This window comes from Caretta caretta, chromosome 5 (assembly GCF_965140235.1).
Source record: "Caretta caretta isolate rCarCar2 chromosome 5, rCarCar1.hap1, whole genome shotgun sequence".
NCBI classification, from domain to species: Eukaryota; Metazoa; Chordata; order Testudines; family Cheloniidae; genus Caretta; species Caretta caretta.
Window position 1 is genome coordinate 120,342,515 of NC_134210.1, and position 22,089 is coordinate 120,364,603.

At 46.9% G+C, this 22,089-nt stretch overlaps 1 protein-coding gene and 1 long non-coding RNA gene across 2 annotated transcripts; both read right to left on the reverse strand.

Moving 5' to 3' along the window:
- Positions 1-1,119: 1,119 nt before the first annotated feature.
- Positions 1,120-21,126, reverse strand: LOC125637278 (SUN domain-containing protein 3-like). Its single transcript, XM_048851554.2, has 13 exons — positions 21,104-21,126; positions 20,210-20,316; positions 19,127-19,222; positions 18,008-18,092; positions 17,194-17,264; positions 16,109-16,170; positions 15,707-15,747; positions 15,103-15,262; positions 6,340-6,424; positions 5,632-5,747; positions 3,313-3,480; positions 2,185-2,274; positions 1,120-1,261 (listed from the first exon to the last, which is right to left on the reverse strand). Exons 1-13 carry the CDS (start codon positions 21,124-21,126, stop codon positions 1,142-1,144), a joined length of 1,224 nt encoding a protein of 407 aa, XP_048707511.1. The 3' UTR covers positions 1,120-1,141.
- On the reverse strand, positions 11,569-13,148 carry LOC142072050 (uncharacterized). The gene is made up of 3 exons (XR_012668321.1): positions 13,052-13,148; positions 12,566-12,769; positions 11,569-11,627 (listed from the first exon to the last, which is right to left on the reverse strand). It is a non-coding gene; the product is annotated as an uncharacterized LOC142072050 (long non-coding RNA).
- Positions 21,127-22,089: the final 963 nt, after the last annotated feature.

A 22,089-nucleotide genomic window follows, 5' to 3' on the forward strand; every position in this document is an offset into this window, starting at 1 on the left:
TGTCCACTGCCAGCCTTGGACTGGCATGTAGCCCTATGTGGCAGCTAAGGAGCTGCTGCTGCCTGACAGTTGTGAAGCCTGGAAGGAAGGCAATGGTGGGGAGGGGTTGAGTCTGGGCTAGTGGAGACACCAACCCCTTCCCCCAGCTCAGCACCACCTGTGTCCCCATTCCCTAGAGGAAGGGGCAGGGCTTCCCCTGCAAGGGATCTTACTGCTTCTCTGCTCCTCGCTGCAGCAAGAGTCAGTGATGCAGTCCTGCTTCGGGAGAGTGGGGAGTTGCAGTCTCGGTGCAACCCCAGTCTCTGTCTCTCATGCTGCAATTGGTATGGGGGAAGGGCCTCCACCGCAAAGCAGTCCCTGCTGAGTGGGGAGCTGGAAGGAACAGTTCAGAACCACAGTGTTGTGGCAAAAGCAAGCTTCTGCCTATCCTGCCACAGCCCCCATCAACTATGATACTCCCTTGTGCACCCTGCATCTCTGTTGATGGGGAGCAGATCTGCTGAGTAAGAAGGGGACAGTTATACATAGTTGCTTTGAGAATCTTAAGTCACAAAGGAAGGGAGAAACTGGGAGTCTAGTAGGAAAAACATTTCCAAGAATGAAAAGAGTGAAGATCCACAGACTCAGCCACCATTTATCACTTGCTCAGAGATGCACCAATAAGTTATGCAGAGGGCAACTTTCGACTGAGATGAGCTTAGCAAGGCTGTTATTGACTTGGAGGGGGTTTTTCCTGCCTCTGCACTCTGGTCATTTACCTTTCTGGAGCGGTCAGTAATGCTCTAGTGCATAGGTGCTGGAAATAGGGCTGCTGCCGCATGCCCCGGCTTGAAGTGGTTTCCATCATACACAGGGTTTACAATTTGGTTCAATGGCTGTCAGCACTCCCACTATACAAATTGTTCCAGCATCTCTGCTCTAGGGTTTTTCTAGAGGATCCTGCAAGACGTAGAGCATTTCAATGCATAAAAGTAATTGAGACTCCTTTTGCCAATATTCATGACTCTGCACATATCCAAGTTAAATTTTGTTTATTTCTTTAACAGAACAGAGGAGAGTCACTAGTTGACAAAATCTGTCATTTTTAGGTGCATTTACTTTTCTGATGGGGTTCTCACTGCATGTCTTCTTACTACAGGCCTCAGCTCTTGTCTGTCATCTTCCCATGTACCCTGACTCGATAAACACAAGTGTACTCTGGGTTGCCCCAGTTACTCAGCACATTGAATTTTATGTAAACAAAAAATTTGGAAAGTTCACTCTGAAATTAAAAAAAGAAGTTAAGAGAAATCAAAACCTGTGTTACTTTAAACAGTTTTCTTTAGTCCCAGTCCCGTCTCTATATTAACCCTACTACTGGACCAAATTCAGCCCTGAGGTAGGAGGACAAATTCCCATTGAAATTAATGGGAACTGTGCCAACTTATACCAGGGCTAAGCTTGTCTCAATTTATGTCAAATCAAACTCCAGAGCTTGAAAGTGTTTAGCACCAACTATGGAAAGCTGAAATTCTCTGCTGAAATCAGCTGTGGTGCGGGCCTGGAACAACAGGAAATTTCAACTACCGTGAGGTAAATCATTGCCTCTCCAGCTTTGTATTTTTTCTTTCTTCCCTGACCCCCTTTACTCCATTGCTTTGTTCAAGCTGTTACTAATGAAACCTAAGTGTTTCAAAAACCCAACTGCCTAGCTTCTTAAGCACTTTCCCTCCATTGCTTCTGGTACAAAAGGTTGGGGGAGACAAAGATGGCTGATTAAGGGAGAAAAGCAGAAGTAAGGAAGAACAGAGTCTAAGTTCAACTCTGATGTACACTGATGTGTTGCCTTTGAAGTTGGTGAAGATGCACCTGCTTGCTGAGTTTGGCCCTACAAATATTTTGCTCCCTGCAAAGCCACTGTCTTCTGCAACTTAGAATGACTGTTGCAGGAGCGGGACTTGCCAAAAGGGGAGAATTCAGCCAGGGGCCTCCCTTGAAACCAAGTTCACACAGGAACTGAGGGTATCATCTCTCCCTTCCCACATCCTCCCACACTACAGTTCTGTTCTCCCAAAACACCAGTTTAACCACTTTGTAATCTCCTCTCAAAGAGAGATTTCTACATCCTCTCCTTTCCAAGACCTGGTTGGCAAACCTGTATGCATACAATGTCATCTGCCCCAATCTCACCACCCGTTAAAGTACCTTCAGTTGGAAAGTTTGAATGGTCTCTTTTCCTGAGTCATACATAAAAGTTCCCAGCAGAATTTCTTTCCCTGTTTCCTCATCCAGTCCCTAAAATCAGAGTGGGAAGACAGCTGGAAGGAATGATGATGGATTGGAATGTAAACATTCCGAGACCCCACCATGGCCGGATGAGCCCTGGCCGAGCTGCCCCGAGCCCAGACCGCCCGCTCGAGCCGCCCTGAGTCCTGGGCCACCGGCTTCGAGCTACCAGCCTGCCGGCCACGAGCCACCAGCCCGCCGTCCTCCCCAAGTCCCCAGCCCACTGGCCACCCTGAGCTCTGGCCCACCGGCTCACCACAGCCTGCCATCTGGCTCCAGCCGTCCTGGGCCCCAGCCAACCATAGTCCCAGGCCCGCCCACCCGAGTCCCCGTCGGCTTCGGGGGAGAAGAGGAGTGAGCGCGGGAAGAGGAGCAGCGTGGGCAGGGCCACAGGGGAAAAGTGGGATGCAGGAGTGGGGTCTTGGGGCAGAGCATGGGTGGAGCCACAGCCTGGGCACCAATCCTGCAGTGGTGCTCCAACGGCAGCAGAACAGCGGTGTGACTCCAGAGGGAGGTGCACCACAACCTGTTTGGGGAGGCTTGGCCTCCCCTGGCTTATTATACCCGCCACCCATGCTTGTAGCATGAGCCCCATGAGCGCAAGTCAGTTGACCCCAGGCCCTGAGATTCACTGTGGTCTTTTTTTTTTCAGTGTAGATGAATCTCTGCTGCAGTTTCAAGTGAGCTGCCCTAAACCTATTGGATAGGGTTGCTGTGTGATGATGTTAAACAGCTGCTGCTTCCACTTAAGAGGTGGATGTTGTTATCCTTCTGAATCCTTTACCAATAGCACAAAGTTGTTGTGAGTCTTAATTGGTTATTATTTGTAAAGCCACTTTGAGATACTCAGACAAAAAGTACTATAGAAATGAGCATTGTTAGTAGTGATAAAATTACCACCTCATCTGAAAAAATTCCTTAAACTTGTGCACAGTTGTGAAGAGAACAGACCTGATATCCTGTAAACAGAACATACAAAGCAAGTCTCTTTTCTTGTATTTTCCCACCATAAAATTCCAGTTTAAAAAGTTAAAGGCAGATACTTACACATACAGCAAAATCCTTTGGGGCGCTAGTTACATCTCCAGAGGGAGAGATTGCCTTAGAGATGTGCTGAAGTGTAACAGCGGTTGGGTAAACTTTTTCAGGCAACTTAATTACTACCTGACCCTGAGATCCTTGAAAAGCCCAGCAGTTTCCAGGGTGAACATCTGGCTGGAAGCAGAAATCAACTCTAATTAACACTAATGGAGTAACACATCCCACATACATGTGTATTCAGTGACAAGCACAAAAATTGGTGCCTTCTGTTACTTGACTTTATGCTGGTAAATTAATACAGTTCTATCAAATCTACAAAAATGTAGATTTCCTTGCCTGTCTATCACCTGAACAGAGAGCTTTAATATTGAGCTCATAGATCAAACCAGAGACTTTCTTATTATTTATTATAGGGAAAATTGCCTTTCCAATAACACTTGAACTTAGGCCATAGCACCATCAAAGTCAATAAAGTTAAATCAGGCCCGAGGTGTTTGCAGTCATTCAAAGCATGAGTCTAAAGATTAAAGATCACAGACAACAGAAGAGAACATGGTTTTCAGTGGTGTTAAGTACAAATGCCAGCAGGAAGTTGGGGCAAAGAAATAACATCCACATAAAAGGGATTTTTGTTGTGATACAATAATTCTTCCACTACTGGGAGCAAATGGTTTCTATGAACTAAAGTGCTGTAACTAGCCCGAGTGTACCCAGGAACCTGGTGAAGAAGGCTATAACATATTCAGAGTGGTACACATTGGAGGTTGCTCCCAGTGGGCCTGATTCACCATCAGAAAAAACCCTCATGCAATAATGTTGGGCTTACAGGAAATTACTTGATTTCTTCACCCTTCTTGGAGGAAGAAAGGGAATCACTACTATTACGTATTATTGATTATTTCTATTGCATTAGTGCCTAGAGACTCCAAGGACACCCAGGGGCTCGTGGTAATAAGACACTAAGAAACGTTGAAGGAGACATGGCCCTTGCCCTAAAGATCTTACAGTTTAAGGTCCCAATCCAATCCCAATCCCACTGATGTTAATGGGAATCTTTCCAGTGACTTCAGAGGACACTGGATCAGTTGTTAAGGAGGCAAGCAACATATGAAGGGTGGAGGAGAGAAAGACAATTAAAATGTATAGATTTTTATATGCATTAACTACATATTTATGCACTTCAGATCAGGCTCACGGGCCCTCATCCACAAAGGTACTTAGGTGCCTAAACCCCAGACTGAGGCACCTATGTCTTGGGTTTAAGTGCTTACGTTCCAGTTTTAGGCTTCACTGCGATCCAAAAAATTTCTGCCGAACCTTGTAGGTGCCTAACCTGACTTGGTGCCAAAGCCTTCTGGGTTAAAGTTCCATTGGCAACTATGTTTCTGCCTCTAAATATGTGCACTGCTGCCTCCCTCTAGGCCACCAGACACCTATCTCACATCAAAGCCTGAGCAAGAAAGAGAGAGAGAGAGAGAGTACAGTGCAGTGGTTAGGGCACCAGCTGGGAGGTGGGAGACCTGGGTCCAGTCCCCCACTTCAAGGACTCATTTATCCACAGCAGAACAGCTTCAACAGGAGAGATTGAGGGAGCCCCACATCAGAATATCCCACAGCTCAGTGGTTAGAGCACTCTTGGGAGAAGACCCCTGTTCAAATTTCTTCTCCTCCACCCGCAGAGGGGAGAATTTAACCTGGGTCTCCAACATCCCAGGTTAGTGTTCTAACCACTGGATTAGAAGTTATAAGGTGGGAACCTCCTCCTCTGGCCCTTTTATGTGGAGCAAGGTAGGCACCGAACTCATTCTCATGAGAAATGACTTGGGCATCTAAGCCCTCTAACTCCAGGAGAGGAGTTCCCCTTGTGAATCACTAATTAGAATCAGGCACCTATCTCCAAGAGAGGGGAGGGGCTTAAGACACCCTCCTCTCATCAGCATCTCCCATTGACTAGCTTAGGAGACTCCCTGCCTAGCATGATGACTTTTGTGGATCCCGTTGTAAGTTACCTATCTCTTCCTATTCATTGTATAGGAAACCTAGGTGCCTAACTCAGGCTTTGTGGTTCACAGTGTTGTTCCTGTGATTTTTCAGGCACTTAAAAGTTAGGTGCCATGGTACTGAGTGTTGCAACACTTAATTCCCTTTGTGGGTGTGGGTTTAAATGCAAGTTATCTATACCTGACTGCCTCTCAACCTTTCCTTAATTAGTTGGCTAACTAATTGTAGGTCCATCACTGAAGAACTGGTTCTTGAGAAGGTTTTGGAATGAGGACATTTGAAAGTAGTATAAGAGAATACACAAAGTGGACAGATGTGCTCTACCTGTAAAATAGTATCTGGAGGATTTGCAGAAGAAAAGAACCATGAACTAAAACAACACCCCTCTGTTTTCCCAAGTTCATAACTCTTAGATGTTCTGCCTGTATCAATGGTGGCACCTGCAATTAAAATATGAATAGATTAACAAAGGCCAGACCCTATGACAAGCAGTGTATTACAAGGCATTTCTATTGTTACATATAGACCATCAGTCTATCCATCCTGTGTTCCTCACGGTGGTATCTGAGTTTGTAGGTGTCAAAGAAAAAGAGTGGCTACAATATCTTATGGCTGGATTTATGTCACAATATGATGTAGAGAACATCCCATAATGATCTGATATGAAGTTTAGCATGGTATAAATGATAAATCAATATCTAGAATGGGTTTACATCACACTATTGTAAGGAAAATCAAGATCTCCCATTCACCTTTGGTGAAATCAGTGCAGAAGAGAAGAATGTCTCAGATACTTTTTAAAAGTTCATAACAACATTACCAGAGACATCATGGTCTAGTGGTGAGGGGAGAGGACAGGGATTCTGCTGACTTGGGTTGTATCCCTGACTCTGCCACTGACTTCCTGTATGAACATAGGCAAGTCAACTTAGCACCTCTGTGCCTCAATTTCCCCAGTTTGTTAAGGAGGAATAACTATACTTATCATTGTAAAGGTGCTCTATAAGAGCAGAATGCTATTAGTATTCTTACCTATGGATTTCTGAGCCCAGTCAGGCATCTGGATATGGTCCTCATAAACCTTCTTAAATGCTACATTTATCATCTCTAGTACTTGCTGAAAAAAAAAGAGAAGACATAAGGTAATGAAGGGAAAGATATTTGCAAACAACATAAACACTCACAGGCACTTACTCAGTGTCAATGAGAAAAATCACAATAAAACACACAACGGTAACTTCCACCTCAAATAAGTTTTCCCAGTAACTGTTGGAAGAATATAAACTCATTCAGCTACTGAGGTGGAGACCACACAGTAAAGCTCTCCACTGCTGTGTCAGAGACCTGGGTTTGGTTTCCACATCATTCTATTGTTCTGGAGGCCAGCTGAATATGAGAGCAGCATGAGTACCATCCAGTCCCCAGAATGTGAGAAAGAGTATCTCACCACTCAGTAATGATCCAGATAGCTAGATAAGAAGAGGCACTGATGGGGAGTCTTATATTCTCCTCTGCTAAAGTGGGTGGCTCAGTTAAAGGTGACTTTGAGAATAGGCGTCAAGGCTAAGGAATTGAAATGATCAAGTCTCCATGATGGGAAGAGAGGGTTAAGTTAAAAAACAAAAACTAGCCCGTAGTATTATAAGATGTGCTTATACAGTGTTTCCATCCAAGGAGTTCAAAGCACTTGATAAAGACAGAGAAGTATTATCTCAGTTGTACAAATGGAACAATAAATGCATAAAAAGCTTAAGAGACATGCCCATGGTCACAAAGCAAGACAATGGCAGAGTGAAGGTGTGACAAGGTGGTGGGCAAAGGGTTGCTGATTCAGCCTTCTGTCACACCAGCTCCCATTTAGGTGAATAAATTAACACTGTCTGGAGGTAACCTGGACCTAATTGAGGAAGCAGAGACAGCTGTCACCTAATTAGCCTGGGGCTGTATAAAAGCCTCAGAGGGAAGAAGCCAGGGGAATACCCCTTCCTGCCTGCAGACAGTGAAGGGCCAGTTGTATATGGTGAAATGGTGGTGGGAGCAAGTCTGTGAATAAATTGCACGAGTGGTTACTAACTCCAGGGTCTCAGTGTGATTTTGTGAATCTAGCAGAAGTGGAACTCAAGAGAGCCCTGCTGTGCTCTGCTACACTTGGGGGCTTGTCTGGGATCCCATGCTAGAGCAAGTGTTTGGCAGTCTGGAGATGGAGGAGAACCTGCAAGGGGTGGTCATGCAGCAGGAGGTGGTGCAGAAGGCAGTGCAGAGTTTTCAGCAAGCCCACCACCTAGAGAGACAGGCCTTGTTCACCTGGCAGGCAGAACAGCAGAAAAGCCTGCAGAACTTCATGTGGGAGCAGGCTGGCCTCCAATAGCCGCTCCTGCAGAAAGTGGTGAGCCCCATGGGAAGGGATGGCGTTCAGGTGCCGGGCTTAGGACTGTGTAAAATGGGCCTGACAGATGACCCCAATGCCTTCCTAGGCACATTTGAGTGGGTAGCTGTGGGAGCTGGAGGGGATAGGGCAACCTTGGCCCTGCGGCTAGCTTCCCTACCTAGCCAGTGAAGCCCAAGCAGCCTACATGGCCCTAAGTGAAAAGCAGGCCAGGAATTATGAAGCAGTAAAGGCAGCCGTCCTCGATTGGGTGGGGCTGTCCGCGGAGAAGTATGGCCAGAAGTTCTGGTCAGCAAGGTGGATGTGGTGGGGGTTTGCGGCCGTGGGCATTCTCCCAAAAGTTAATGGACTGGGCCACCCACTGCCTGAGAGGCCAGATGCCCAGACAGTGGGGGAGATCATGGACATGCTCGTCCTAGAGCAGTTTTTACAGGGCCTCCCTGAGAACATAAAGGTGTGGGTGAGGAGGCACCAACTGAATATGATAGAGGCGGCCATAAAGGTTACGGAGGAGTACACAGAGGCAGACTTCCCCAGGAAGGAGAGATGGCCGTGCAAGGAAGTGGAGACTGGGAGAAGGCCCAGATAATACCCCCACCTGGGAAGGGCCCAGAGAACAAACGGGAGGACACCCAAGGGGCTTCCACAGGGTCCAGGCCGGTTGTCTGCTGGCAGTGCTGACGACCAAGACACAAGAAGGGGGATTCCCTGCACATGGATTGTGGGTGGCAGAGTTTTGTGGCTGGGCAAATGTTGGAGGGCAGGGGAAGGGGCGAGAGCTATCCACCATTTCAGTAATGGTGGGGAGGAAACCCCAAAGGAGGTCTGATGAATACAGCCTCAGCCTGCTCCCTGATACAAAGGAAGCTGGTGGGACTGCACTGGTGGATTTCCAGTGCGAAGATTGACTTAGGCTATGTCTGCTACGAAATTAGGTCGAATTTATAGAAGTTGGTTTTGTAGAAAGCGTTTTTATACAGTCGATTGTGTGTGTCCCCACACAAATGCTCTAAGTGCATTTACTCGGCGGAGTGCGTCCACAGTACCAAGGCAACCATCAACTTCTGGAGCGTTGCACTGTAGGTAGCTATCCCACAGTTCCTGCAGTCTCTGCCGCCCATTTGAATTCTGGGTAGAAATCCCAATGCCTGATGGGGCAAAAACATTGTTGCGGGTGGTTTTGGGTACATGCTGTCAGTCACCCCGCCCTTCCTCCCTCCCACGGTGAAAGCAGCGACAGACAATCGTTTCGTGCCTTTTTTCCTGGGTTACCTGTGCAGGCACCATACCATGGCAAGCATGGAGCCCGCTCAGCTCACCGTCACCGTATGTCTCCTGGGTGCTGGCAGACGCAGAACTGCATTGCTACACAGCAGCAGCTCATTACCTTTTGGTAGCAGACAGTGCAGTATGCCATTGTCGCTGTACTCCAGGGTGCTCTTTTAGTCGACCTCGGTGAGGTCAGTCAGGGGCGCCTGGGCAAACATGAGAGTGACTCAGCCCGGTCATTTCCCTTTTAAGTTTCGTCTCATGGCGATTCAGTCCTGCCGGCAGTTGTATTGCACCGTCTTCTGCCGAGCACCCAGGAGATGACGATGGCTAGCAGTCATACTGCACCGTCTGCTGCCAGCAAGATATATAAAGATAGATGAAGTGGATCAAAACAAGAAATAGGCCAGATTTGTTTTGTATTCATTTTCTCCCCCCTTTCTCTGTGAAATCAACATCCTGCTAAATCCAGGGTTTTGAGTTCTATCTTTGAGGGGGCCATTCTGTTTCTCCTTGATGCAAAGCCACCTGCTCTGTTGATTTTAATTCCCTGTAAGCCAACCTTGTAAGCCATGTTGTCAGTTGCCCCTCCCTCCGTCAGAGCAATGGCAGACACTCTTTTTACACCTTTTTTCAGCGCAGACGCCATAGCACAGGGAACATGGAGCCCGCTCGGATCACCGCGGCAATAATGAGCACTATAAACACCGCGCGCATTATCCAGCAGGATATGCAGCACCATAACCTGCAACAAAAGCGAAACCAGGTGAGGAGGAGGCAACTGCAGCACAGTGATGAGAGCGATGAGGGCATGGACATAGACTTCTCGCAAGGTACAGGCCCCTGCAATGTGCACATCATGGTGTCAGTTGGGCAGGCTCATGGCGTGGAACGCTGTTTCTGGGCCTGGGAAACAAGCACAGAGTGGTGGGACCGCATAGTGTTGCAGGTCTGGGATGATTCCCAGTGGCTGCGAAACTTTTGCATGCGTAAGGGCACTTTCATGGAACTTTGTGACTTGCTTTCCCCTGCCCTGAAGCGCAAGAATACCAAGATGAGAGCAGCCCTCACAGTTAAGAACTGAGTGGCGATAGCCCTGTGGAAGCTTGCAACGCCAGACAAGTACCGGTCAGTCAGGAATCAATTTGGAGTGGGCAAATCTACTGTGGGGGCTGCTGTGATCCACGTAGCCAATGCAATCATTGAGCTGCTGCTATTAAGGGTAGTGACTCTGGGAAATGTGCAGGTCATAGTGGATGGCTTTGCTGCAATGGGATTCCCTAACTGTGGTGGGGCGATAGACAGAACCCATATCCCTATCTTGGGACCGGAGCACCAAGGCAGCCAGTACATAAACCGCAAGGGGTACTTTTCAATAGTGCAGCAAGCTCTGGTGGATCACAAGGGACGTTTCACCAACTTCAACGTGGGATGGCCGGGAAAGGTACATGACCCTCGCATCTTCAGGAACACTGGTCTGTTTCAACAGCTGCAGCAAGGGACTTACTTTCCAGACCATAAAATAACCGTTGGGGATGTTGAAATGCCTATATGTATCCTTGGGGACCCAGCCTACTCCTTAATGCCATGGCTCATGAAGCCATACACAGGCAGCCTGGACAGTAGTCAGGAGCTGTTCAACTATAGGCTGAGCAAGTGCAGAATGGTGGTAGAATGTGCATTTGGGCATCTAAAAGCGCGCTGGTGCAGTTTACTGACTCAGTTAGACCTCAGCGAAACTAATATTCCCATTATTATTACTGCTTGCCGTGTGCTCCGCAATATCTGTGCGAGTAAGAGGGAGACATTTATGGCGGGGTGGGAGGTTGAGGCAAATTGCCTGGCCGCTGATTATGCGCAGCCAGACACCAGGGCGGTTAGAAGAGCACAGGAAGGCGCAGTGCGCATCAGAGAAGCTTTGAAAACTAGTTTCATGGCTGACCAGGCTACGGTGTGAAAGGTCTGTTTGTTTTTCCTTGATGGAAACCCGCCCCGGGTTCACTCTACTTTCCTGTAAGCTAAGCACCCTCCCCTCCCCACTTTGATCACAGCTTGCAGAGGCAATAAAGTCATTGTTGCTTCACATTCATGCATTCTTTATTTATTCATTATACAAATAGGGGGATAACTGCCAAGGTAGCCCGGGAGGGGTGGTGGAGGAGGGAAGAACAAGGCCACACAGCACTTTAAAACTTTAAAACTTATTGAATGCCAGCCTTCTGTTGCTTGGACAATCCTCTGGGGTGGAGTGGCTGGGTGGCCAGAGGGCCCCCCCACCGCATTCTTGGGCATCTGGATGAGAAGACTATGGAACTTGGAGAGGAAGGAGGTTGGTTACACAGGGGCTATAGCGGCAGTCTGTGCTCCTGCTGCCTTTCCTGCAGCTCAACCATATGCTGGAGCATATGCGTTTGATCCTCCAGTAGCCTGAGCATTGACTCCTACCTTCTTTCAGCAAGCTGACGCTACCTATCATCTTCGGCCCACCACCTCTCCTTGCAGTCATATTGTGTTTTCCTGCACTCTGAGATTGTCTGCCTCCACATATTTTGCTGTGCTCTGTCAGTGTGAGAGGACAGCATGAGGTCAGAGAACATTTCATCGCAAGTGCGTTTTTTTCGCCTTCTCATCTTCACTAGCCTCTGGGAAGGAGAAACACATGCAGCTGGTGGAGGGAAAAAAATGGAGAGTGGTAGTTAAAAAGACAAATTTTATAGAACAATGGGTACACTCTTTCACAGTAAACCTTGCTGTTAACATTACATAGCACATGTGCTTTCATTACAAGGTCGCATTTTGCCTCTTTTTGAGGGTATGCCGGTTTGGTGTGAGAGATCACTCATGCAGGGCCGGGCAACAGAATTCGGCTTGCAGGCAGCCATGGTAAGCCACAGTCTTTTGGCTTCTTTAATCTTCATAACGTGTGGGAATGGTTTTAAACAGCAGTGCCCTCATTTCCCATACAAAGTAGCCGTTGGGTTGGCCATTAAAAATGGGTTGGCAGTTTAAAAGGCGGGGCTGCGGTTTCCGAGTTCACGTGCAGCAGAAACCCAACTAACCCCCCCACCTCCACCCCCCCATTCTCTGGGATGATGGCTTCACCCCTCCCCCCACCATGTGGCTAACAGCGGGGAAGATTTCTGTTCAGCCACAGGCAAACAGCCCAGCAGGAACAGGCACCTCTGAATGTCTGCTTACTAAAACCAACTATTTCAACCAGGTGACCATGAATGATATCACTCTCCTGAGGGTAACACAGAGAGATAAAGAACGGATGTTGTTTGAATGCCAGCAAACACCGGGACCATACGCTGCAATGCTTTGTTCTGCGATGATTCCCTACTATTTGCTACTGGCCTGGCGTGGTAAAGTGTCCTACCATGGAGGACAGAATAAGGCTGCCCTCCCTAGAAACCTTTTGCAAAGGCTTTGGGAGTACATCCAGGAGAGTTTTATGGAGATGTCCTTGGAGGATTTCTGCTCCACCCCAGACACGTTAACAGACTTTTCCAGTAGCTGTACTGGCCGTGACTGCCAGGGCAAATTAATCATTAAACACACTTGCTTTTAAACCATGTATAACATTTACAAAGGTACACTCACCAGAGGTCCCTTCTCTTCCTTCAGGGTCCGGGAGCCCACCTTGGGTGGGTTTGGGGGGTACTGGCTCCAGGTCCGGGGTGATAAGCAGATCCTGGCTGTTGGGGAAACCGGTTTCTCCGCTTCCTTGCTGTGAGCTATCTACAACCTCCTCCTCATCATCATCTTCCTCGCCCCCAAAACCCGCTTCCGTGTTGCCTTCCACTCCTTGGACAGAGTCAAAGCACAGGATTGGGGTAATGGTGGCTGCAGCTCATCATAGAAGCGGCATGCCTGGGGCTCTGAACTGGAGCAGCCGTTTGCCTCTCCGGTTTTTTGGTAGGCTTGCCTGAGCTCCTTAATTTTCATGCAGCACTGCTGCGGGTGCCTGTTATAGCCTCTGTCCTTCATGCCATTGGAGATTTTTTCAAATATTTTGGCATTTCGTCTTTTTGACCGGAGTTCTGCCAGCACGGATTCGTCTCCCCATACAGTGATCAGATCCCGTACCTCCCGTTCGGTCCATGCTGGAGCTCTTCGGCGATTCTGGGACTGCATGGTCTCCTGTGCTGATGGGCTCTGTGTGGTGACCTGTGCAGGTGAGCTCGCCACACTGGCCAAACAGGAAATGAGATTCAAAAGTTCACGGGCCTTTTCCTGTATACCTGGCCAGTGCATCTGAGTTGAGAGCGCTGTCAGAGCGGTCACAACTGAGCACTCTGGGATAGCTCCCGTAGGCCAATACCGTCAAATTGCGTCCACAGTACCCCAAATTTGACCCAGCAAGGCCGATTTCAGTGCTAATCCCCTCATTGGGGGTGGAGTAAAGAAATTGATTTTAAGAGCCCTTTAAGTCGAAAAAAAGGGCTTCATTGTGTGGACGGGTGCAGGGTTAAATCGAGATAACGCTGCTAAACTTGACCTAAATTCATAGTGTAGACCAGGCCTTAGAATGAGTCCATGGGGATAGGAGGCAATACCCTATGGCCCAGGTGCCCCTCGAGGTTCGGGGCAGGTTTAAGTGGCAGTGGGTTGGGGTAGTAAAGGGCCTGTCTTACACGGTGGTGGTGGGTATGGACTGGGACCTCTTCCCAGGAGGAAAGGTGGGCAGAGGGAGAAAGCCCACGACAGGGAAAATGGGAGATCCAAGCAGAAAACCCCTAGACAACAGAGCCCGAGAAGGGAGAGGGAAGCTATGGGTGAGACGTCCACCCAGGGTTCTTGACCGAAGAGCAAGGCCCAGTGGAGGGCATTAATGGCGGACCCCCAAAGGAAGAGACCCAGGCCCTGCTGGACGAGCTTGGGGGACAGGAAGTCCTGAGTGTCCAGAAGAGGGTCATGACCAACCCCAAACTCCTGACTGAAGGGAAGGGGGCGGAAAACCATGGGAACACCTAGGGAGCTATGAATGGTGCAAGGACCTGTGGGTTGTGGGGGAGCTGTGTGGCCGTCGACCTGCCACACAATGTAGTTTCTGTGGGTAGGGGATGGAGGAACCCCACACGGCAAACCCTGGGACTGACCCAAAGAGGGACTCCTCCGTAGAGTCTCTCCCACCCCATTAGAGGGAGGAGAGGATGCAGAAAGGCAAACCTGGCGGTCGGAGAAAGGAGAGGAGGTGTGTGACAGGGTGCTGGGCAAAGAGTTGCTGATTCAGCCCTCTGTCATGCCAGCTCCCACATAGGGGAATAAATTAGAGCTGGCTGGAGGTAACCTGGCACAAATTGGGGAAGCAGAGACAACTGCCACCTAATTAGCCTGGGGCTGTATAACAGTCTCAGTGGCAGGAAGCCACAGGGGAGCAGAAAGAAAGGGAAAAGACAGGGAGGTAGCTCTTCCCTCCTGCCTGCAGACGATGAAGGGCCAACTGTATATGGTGAAACAGTGGTGGGAACAAGTCTGTGAATAAACTGCACGAGTAGTTACTAACCCCAGGGTGACTTTGTGAATCTAGCAGAGGCAGGAGCCAAAGGGGGCCCTGCCACGCTCAGCTACACAGGGATACAACCCAGCTTTGCTGACTCTCAGTTCAATGCCTTAATAACTACACTCACTGCCTCTGAAATTAAGTTTGCTATCCTGTAGTTTAAGAGATACCTCTAGCTGCAGTTTGGGATCAACTGTTGAAGGACTTTGGGATTCCAGATTATACATTTCCAGGAAGAAGTAGGAACCTAAACAATTTTACTGGTATAGTGCCACTCAAATGGTAACGTTAAACATTACACTTATGAGATATTTTGGTGAAAAATGACATAATTACCAAAGTTCTAGCAGACACTGTCAGGGCACAGTAGTGAGAAAGCTCCATGAGGGAGATTTTCAGAAGTAGTCCGCACTGGCGCAACTGTTCCCAGCAAAGTCAATGGTAAATCTCCCACTGACTTCAGTGGAAGCAGTGTCAGGCCAGCGCTGAGTGTTTTGAAAATCCCATCCCTAATGTTCAGGTCCATAGCAAGGACTAACAGGCCCTAATTGGCTCGGAAGGGTGTGACAGGAAGTAGTGTGAGGGAATGGGGAGAGCTACAGAAAGGTCTAATTATACAATTCCAGCCTCTTACATCTTTGTTCTCTCCTGGGATGTCGCTCTCCTCCAGGGTTTCTTGAACGGAATGCAGGATGCCCTCCATCACACCATTGATCTCTGCATGCAGATGCTGCATCTGCTCTTTAATGTGTTCGATTTCATGGATTTTTTCTTCCAATAAAGTGTGTGACTGCCTTGAAAACATGGAACAACAGATACATGAGAACAGGAGACTGCAAATACACCCAGGCCTCTCTTTTCACTGGTCGTATGGACAAACTTGCCCCATTCCCTCCATTTTGAGGAGAATGAGTTTTCATTGATACCAGATGTAATGCTGCTGTAATGTGGACAGGACCTCTGCTGCCTTCGTGCACTTGGAGTGCTGTGGTTAACCTGAGACTGCATTCTTGAGGACATCACTGTATTCACTAGGGATAGAACCCAGGACCTTCAGCTGCAAAAGCAAGAGCCCCTGTACTGCTTCAGTAAAAGGAGTGACTCTATTAGCTAAGCCAGCTCTAATCCTCAAAGTGAACCAGCTACTAAGGAGACATAATCATGCACATTTAGCCAGAGAGTTAGTGACACCTCCACTGAAGTAGGGAATACATTCATAGTCAAGAAATCCCTCTTACCACAGTGACTTCAGCTCTGTTTCATGGTGCTCTGTCATTTCCTGTAAAAGAAAGGCAAACAAATATACTAACCACTAGCACAGCCTCAGTGAAGACTTCTCAACGTAGGCAGGGCAGATGTTCCTTCCCCTCTTTGGAGTCAGAAACAATACGCCCAATGAATTGACACCAGTAATCCCAGTGCATACAGGGAGTCACATCCTGCAGCCCCGACTTTTCCCTTATAGTGGCAAAAGTCTTATTAACGTTAACGGCCATTCTGCCTGTTTGATTAAAGTGCAAAGACTGCAGGAGCCTGCCACAGATGCTGTGGATCGCAACTTTGTCTGGGAAGGCAATTACTGAAGCTGCTTCTCACTTTGGCTCAGAAGAGTTTCCTTTCCTATCCCAAGAGACACTTACCTGTGATGCTGGCCCCTCTGCTAATCTCCTGGACGATAGTGAGCCAACACAGTAAATACCTGCTGCAAATCACACACACAACAGAAAATTATTTCACCAACATTTGTAATCACCACCAAGGCCAGGTTATCTACTTCCAAACCCACATGATAAGATGTTAGCTATGGAGAGCTGAAGTTGGGATGCATACAGCTCTGAAAAGACTGTGTTCCAGCCTATCAGACTTATGCCAAGCCCCAGTGATCCACATACCCATGACATGATTATTGCAACTCAATATATCTAGAAATGATGCCACATCCTCTGAGAGCTCCAGGTGGTACAGAATGCAGCAGCCAGTCTGCAAGACAACACTGGTCACAATGAGCACATCTCCCCGATACACCTCTCTCTGAATTGCCACTTCTGGACAGAGTTCAGGTCTAGGTCTCTGTTCTGACATTCAGAGCCATCACTGGGATGTCTATCTGACATTGTCTCCCCTTTCACATGCGTGACCTCCCAGAATGTTCCTCCAGAACAATGCAATGTAATGTTGACCAATAATGGGAGGCGCCCAAGGAGGAAAGACAGAACTTCCAAAGGAGCTGGGTCTAGACTGGGGAACTCGCTCCCACAAGAGACATGAATGGCCAGAGTTCTCACCACATTCAGGACTAAATGTGGAACTCAGCCCTTCAACTTCACTTTCCTCATAAGAAAGGAGTTCCTCACACAGAAAAAAAACCTCAGCATACTTCCCACCTACTCTGTCTTTCCACCCCCATTCCTCCCCCAAACCAATCAACTAACCAACCTGTTTACTCCAGCAGGATGGCAAGGAAAAGAAAGGGTGATTGCAATTGTTATTTGGAAATACTGGGAGGTGCTTGGAGGTGTTGTTGGCCATGGAATTATCTAGGTAGATAGTGAAGAAAAATACACACACACACACACACACACACATACAATAGTAGCGTGAGCTCTAGTCATAAGAATCCTTAAATCAAGGCAATTAGATTAATTCAGTAAGTAGGCATTTTTGTTTCTAAACTGGAAGTTGAGATGAGACTGTTACAGGTTCCCAGAATTCCATGAATACTCACCATAAATTATTGGAACCAGCAATAACAGGACCTTGAAGAATCTCTTGCTGTTCTGCAAGGTGATTAGGTCTCTGAAGGAGACCAAGCACAGAGTTATCACAGCATCTGCACATATCCATACAATCTTGTTCTGATATTGCATTTATTCAGGCTGGGGCAAATCCTGTAACCCCCATTGCAGGCTTATAGCACGCAGTTGGGAGTGGAACTGATGTCGTTCTGCTCTGAAGTGAGGGCTTAGTTGCAGAGAGCCTACATAGAAATCCCTTCCTCCTGTGTTCCATAGAAGATTCTGCGTGCCCTAATCCAAAATGCAGCAGAATTGAGGATAGGTTAGGGATGAGGCAGAGAAGAAGCAAGATATGGCTGATGGATCTGTGACAAGCAAAACCACTGGTCAAACCATATCCATGGACTGTGAGAGAAGAAGCATCAGCCAGAGACTACTGCAGCCCTTAGGATTCAATAGTAGCCATGGACTCTGTACCCCAGGCCTCATAGCACTCTCTTCTGATTATCTCGTTTTCTCAGGCTGTTTTCAGGGACTGAGATTTTGGCCAATGGCAGGTCTAGATAGCGAGCTAGCAGAGGGACTATTTGGTTTCATGAGCAGCTGCCACAGAACTGCACAGAACCTGTCCCAGTGACAATCTGAACAGTAGCCAATGTGAATCATGGACTCCTTGTTTCTAACTGGGCCCACAGGCCCATTAACTTGTATCCCAGTCTCTCTGGGCCAGTTTCCTATTGTGACTCCCAAATATCCATTTCCTCCCCAATACACCCTTCAGAAGAATTTTACTTTCATGCTTACTTTATGGAGATACAAGCCTTTATGAAGGCTCTTGGGAGGGAGGCAAAGGCCATTATCAGAAGGCACGGGATGTTAAATACTGTTCCTGTGAAAACAAACCACAAAGCAGTTAGGGCTTGATCTGATGGCCATCAAAGACTATGGGAGTTTTTCCACTGATTTCAATAGGCTTTGGATCAGCCCCTTACTTTAAGTTGCTTCCACATTCATGTCTTCATTAACCCACCGATGGGACATCACACAAAATATACATTAGCACATACATACACCAGGATTTTCCTACATCATTACATTTGTTTACATCAGTGGTTCCAGTCTCAGGGTCGCATAGGTGTTTTCTGGGGACGGTGAGGGAAGCAAAATTTTTTATGTGAAGTAGGGAAACTGACTTTAGTCTTTACTACTATTAATTATTATTATGTAGCCCCAAGTGTGTGCCATGCCCTTTACAGACAAATGTAAAGACAAGGTATCTGCCCAAAAGAGGCTGAAAATTTATCCTTCCAAATGTAAATTGCTGACTGAATTAGGTGAATTTAATTTACAGTACAGCATATTCTTTCATGGACCTATAGGAAGACCATATTTTAGAATATGTAAAAGAAACTATAGGCATGCAATACAGGCCAACAATTTAAAAAGTGATTAGGCTGCAGGGGACTGGCATAATCCTAACCCTAAAGTTGTTGCCTCATCTCTGCCTCCAGAGTGGAAATCAGGCTTTTCCAGTTTTCTGAGTCTCACCAAAGTCAATACGGTTCTACCCACTGATGCCGAGAACATTCCCTGACATTCTGGAATTGATTGGATTGAGTTTTGCAGGGTTGCTGTGTTACAGACAGACAAACACACAGAGATGCCATGGAGTTGTGTGTAGGGCATTGCATCTTTGGACCAGTAAGAAAACAAACAAAATAAAAAATGCTCATCAACATTTCTTGCCAGTGAAATTACACGTCTGTCAGTTGCATCAATGCAATCCTTTACAGTGCTTGAAATCCACTCTCCATGTCAGATTATCTGCCCTTGATGCAGTTTTTGCTTGTGAAAGCTTTCCTTATTCTTGCTACTGAGCATCAGGAATATATATTATAAGAAAAAAAGTTCCATCATACATACTTAACACACTCTTTTGGGGTGGCAGAGATCCGCTGGATGATGAAGCATTGGTGTTGGTCTCAATTGCCAAGTAGGACATTCTGGTAAATACCTCACCTGTCAAAGAAACATCACGTCATTAGGCAGGCAACCTGTCCCAGCTTCCTTTCTATTTACCTCCAACCATTCAGGTGAAGTCTAAGTCCTGCTGGGATCTATAATTTGTTTTCTCTGTGTCTCCCCTTCCATATGCTTGCCTCCTGTTCTCTTTCTGATGTAATTGGTGTGTAGATGTGACCAACAAAATGCCTTGAGATTGGACTGGCTGTTCTCACACTGGGCTACACAGACTGCTCATAGCCTATAGAATAGCACTTGCTATCTGGAGAGAATTTGCTGGCCCTTAGTGATGGTGCCTCTTTCATTGAAGAGCCTGGGCTAATGAAGAAGCTGTAAAGGAGGAGATTAAACTATAGCAGGCTTCTCTAACAGCTGCTGCAGCCATAAGAGGAGATATGAAAGGAACCCATAATCCAGTGTAAATTTAAGCATTAGAGAAAGTTTATTTCTATGCCAGGGCTTCAGTGGGAGCTGAGTCAAGACCCCATGCATTCTGTTTGGCTCAGAGAAATATCATGGGCCCTTATTCTGTGTAGCTATCTGTTACAGTTGGCCTATGTGATTGGGCAGTGTTTTCTGGTTATGATTAGACAATATTTTATGTGCATGTTCACTCAATTAGCCTGAACAAAAGCTAAAATGCACACAGGGAGTCCAGTCCTGTAAACTTTCGTGACATGAACATGCTGACTTCCCACTTGTATGAGCAAGGGTTGCAGGATCAGGACCAGCTATATTGTAGGGAGGGATGAAGCCTGCCAGGAGTGCCAGTGTTGTGAAATGTACGCCCGCTGAACTCTTGCCTTTCTGCCTGTATTGAGAGGTTTTTAAAAAAACATCTGGTTTGCTACCTTTTTCCATGGAAAGCAGGGAAAATAAAAATCTCCCTTTAGCACCAATTATAGTATTTTACAGTTTCATTCCCAAAGGAACCCAGAGTGCTTTACAAACAAAAACAAAGAATTGTTCTTTAGTTGGACTTACTCTCATCTGCCCGGCGCTTCTCAGTTGTTTTTGAAGACCCTTGGCTAGAAGCGGTGAGAGTTGATTTATCAGAGTTACTCCCAGGCATTGTCTGTAACAATAAATGCCTATTGAGAGAAAAAAGGGGGTAAATTACCCAGCATTTCCATTATTTAACTAGGCAAGGAGGAACAGCCAGATTTTTAGGCCACAGAGGAAACATCTGCAACAAAAAAAAGGTTCAGAAAAGGTACACCCACCCGCTCTCACATGTCCCAGAATCACACTGCAGGTCTCCCAGATGGGAGTCTCAATGAACAGCACACCCCAGTTGTCCAGTTTAGAACTAGACATCCAATTTTAACTCTCCCTTGGAAGAAAACTCCTTTAAACCTGCTTCTACAATACAAATATTATTATAGTTTCCCTAAATAATCACCAGTACAGAAAACTGGGGCCGTGTTCTCCCGTGGTCCGAAAAGAAAAAGGTATAAATAGAACTCTTACGAATGATTATTGGTAAGAGAAGGCTGGAGAGAAAGTGGGTGCTAATTTTACGGTGAGCCATATCAATCTGTTTTAAGAATGTTGGGTTACCGTAGAAGCAAAGTATATATTTGTAAAGATTTTATCACCTGAAGTTATGTCTGGTTGCCCAGCCAATTTTTAGTCATTAGACAGAAGACAGTCACCCAACTTTAGCAGCAACATCACAGACCCTTTGATTAATGGCTGCAGAATCAGGCTCTAAACTGGGATTGTCCCAAAAAATCTGGGTTTTGTGGGTCCCAAAAGCTGGTGATCGTTGTATTAGTTTCTAGTTTATGCTGCGACCTCCCCAACTGAATGGTATTCATATGCATGGTGTTACTTAACTCACACTACACCAGAAAAACCCTCTAAACACCTCTATACCTATATGTCTGGAACCCTGACATTGTCAACCCCCTTGAATTATCACTTGTGTCGCTATCAGTTTCATTCTCTCGGGAGGCCATTGGCAACAGCCTTGGACTTCTCTACAGATTATTTTTTTCCATTCATTACAGTGAAAGTGGAGCAAGAACTGGATGAGTAAGTAAATCTACAGCACTCTCGGACTGGTATCTCAGACCCACAAAATCAATGTGAGATTTAAAAAAACAACAAACCACACCTGATAGAGGCCAACAGCTAGTCAGTGACATCCCAGTAAATGGCCTGCAGTGAGTAAATAGGATGGCTGTTGCTCTGGTGACATCATAAGAGACTAATCAGGATGACAGTTGCTGGCAGTTGACAGTTGCTGGCTGCTGGCTCAGAGTTAGGGCAGCAGTGTGACTGCGAGAAACCCTCTTGATTTCACAAAAGGGCTGCAGCTGAACAGACCCACATGTTAAACGTAATGTGGGCAAGAGACTTTACTGACAAGGCCATCTGATATACTTAGAGCTGTGTAACTACTTTTAAGGGGACACCAGCCAAGTGGGTTGGGCAGCCCTTAAAGAGACAGGCCCTTGATTTAGGCAGGGATCAGCTAAAATGACTTTCATCATATAGGGAGTTAGGATTAAGAAGCATTGTTTGATCAACTGGCAGTTGTGTAGGCCTGTGGAGGGCTGGAACTGAGGGGCCAGGGAAGGGAAGTGGCTGAACCTTACGTGAGGTCCAGTAAGAAGCACCCTAACAAGTGACAGGGAGATAAGCACCTGGCTCACAACAGCTCAGTGAGCCACACACTTTTCCCTGGTGGCTGCATCATGTGCTCTAAAAAATCCTCTTTAATTTCAAAGATAATGTAAGTCTCTAGCTCTTAGGCACAAAAACAACTTTCAGAATGAAAGCTAAGCATAAACCGCTGCAATGATGGCTGCCTGAAGAGTCAGGCAGCCTGGAAGAGTAACAGACAGGAGTGACCTGAC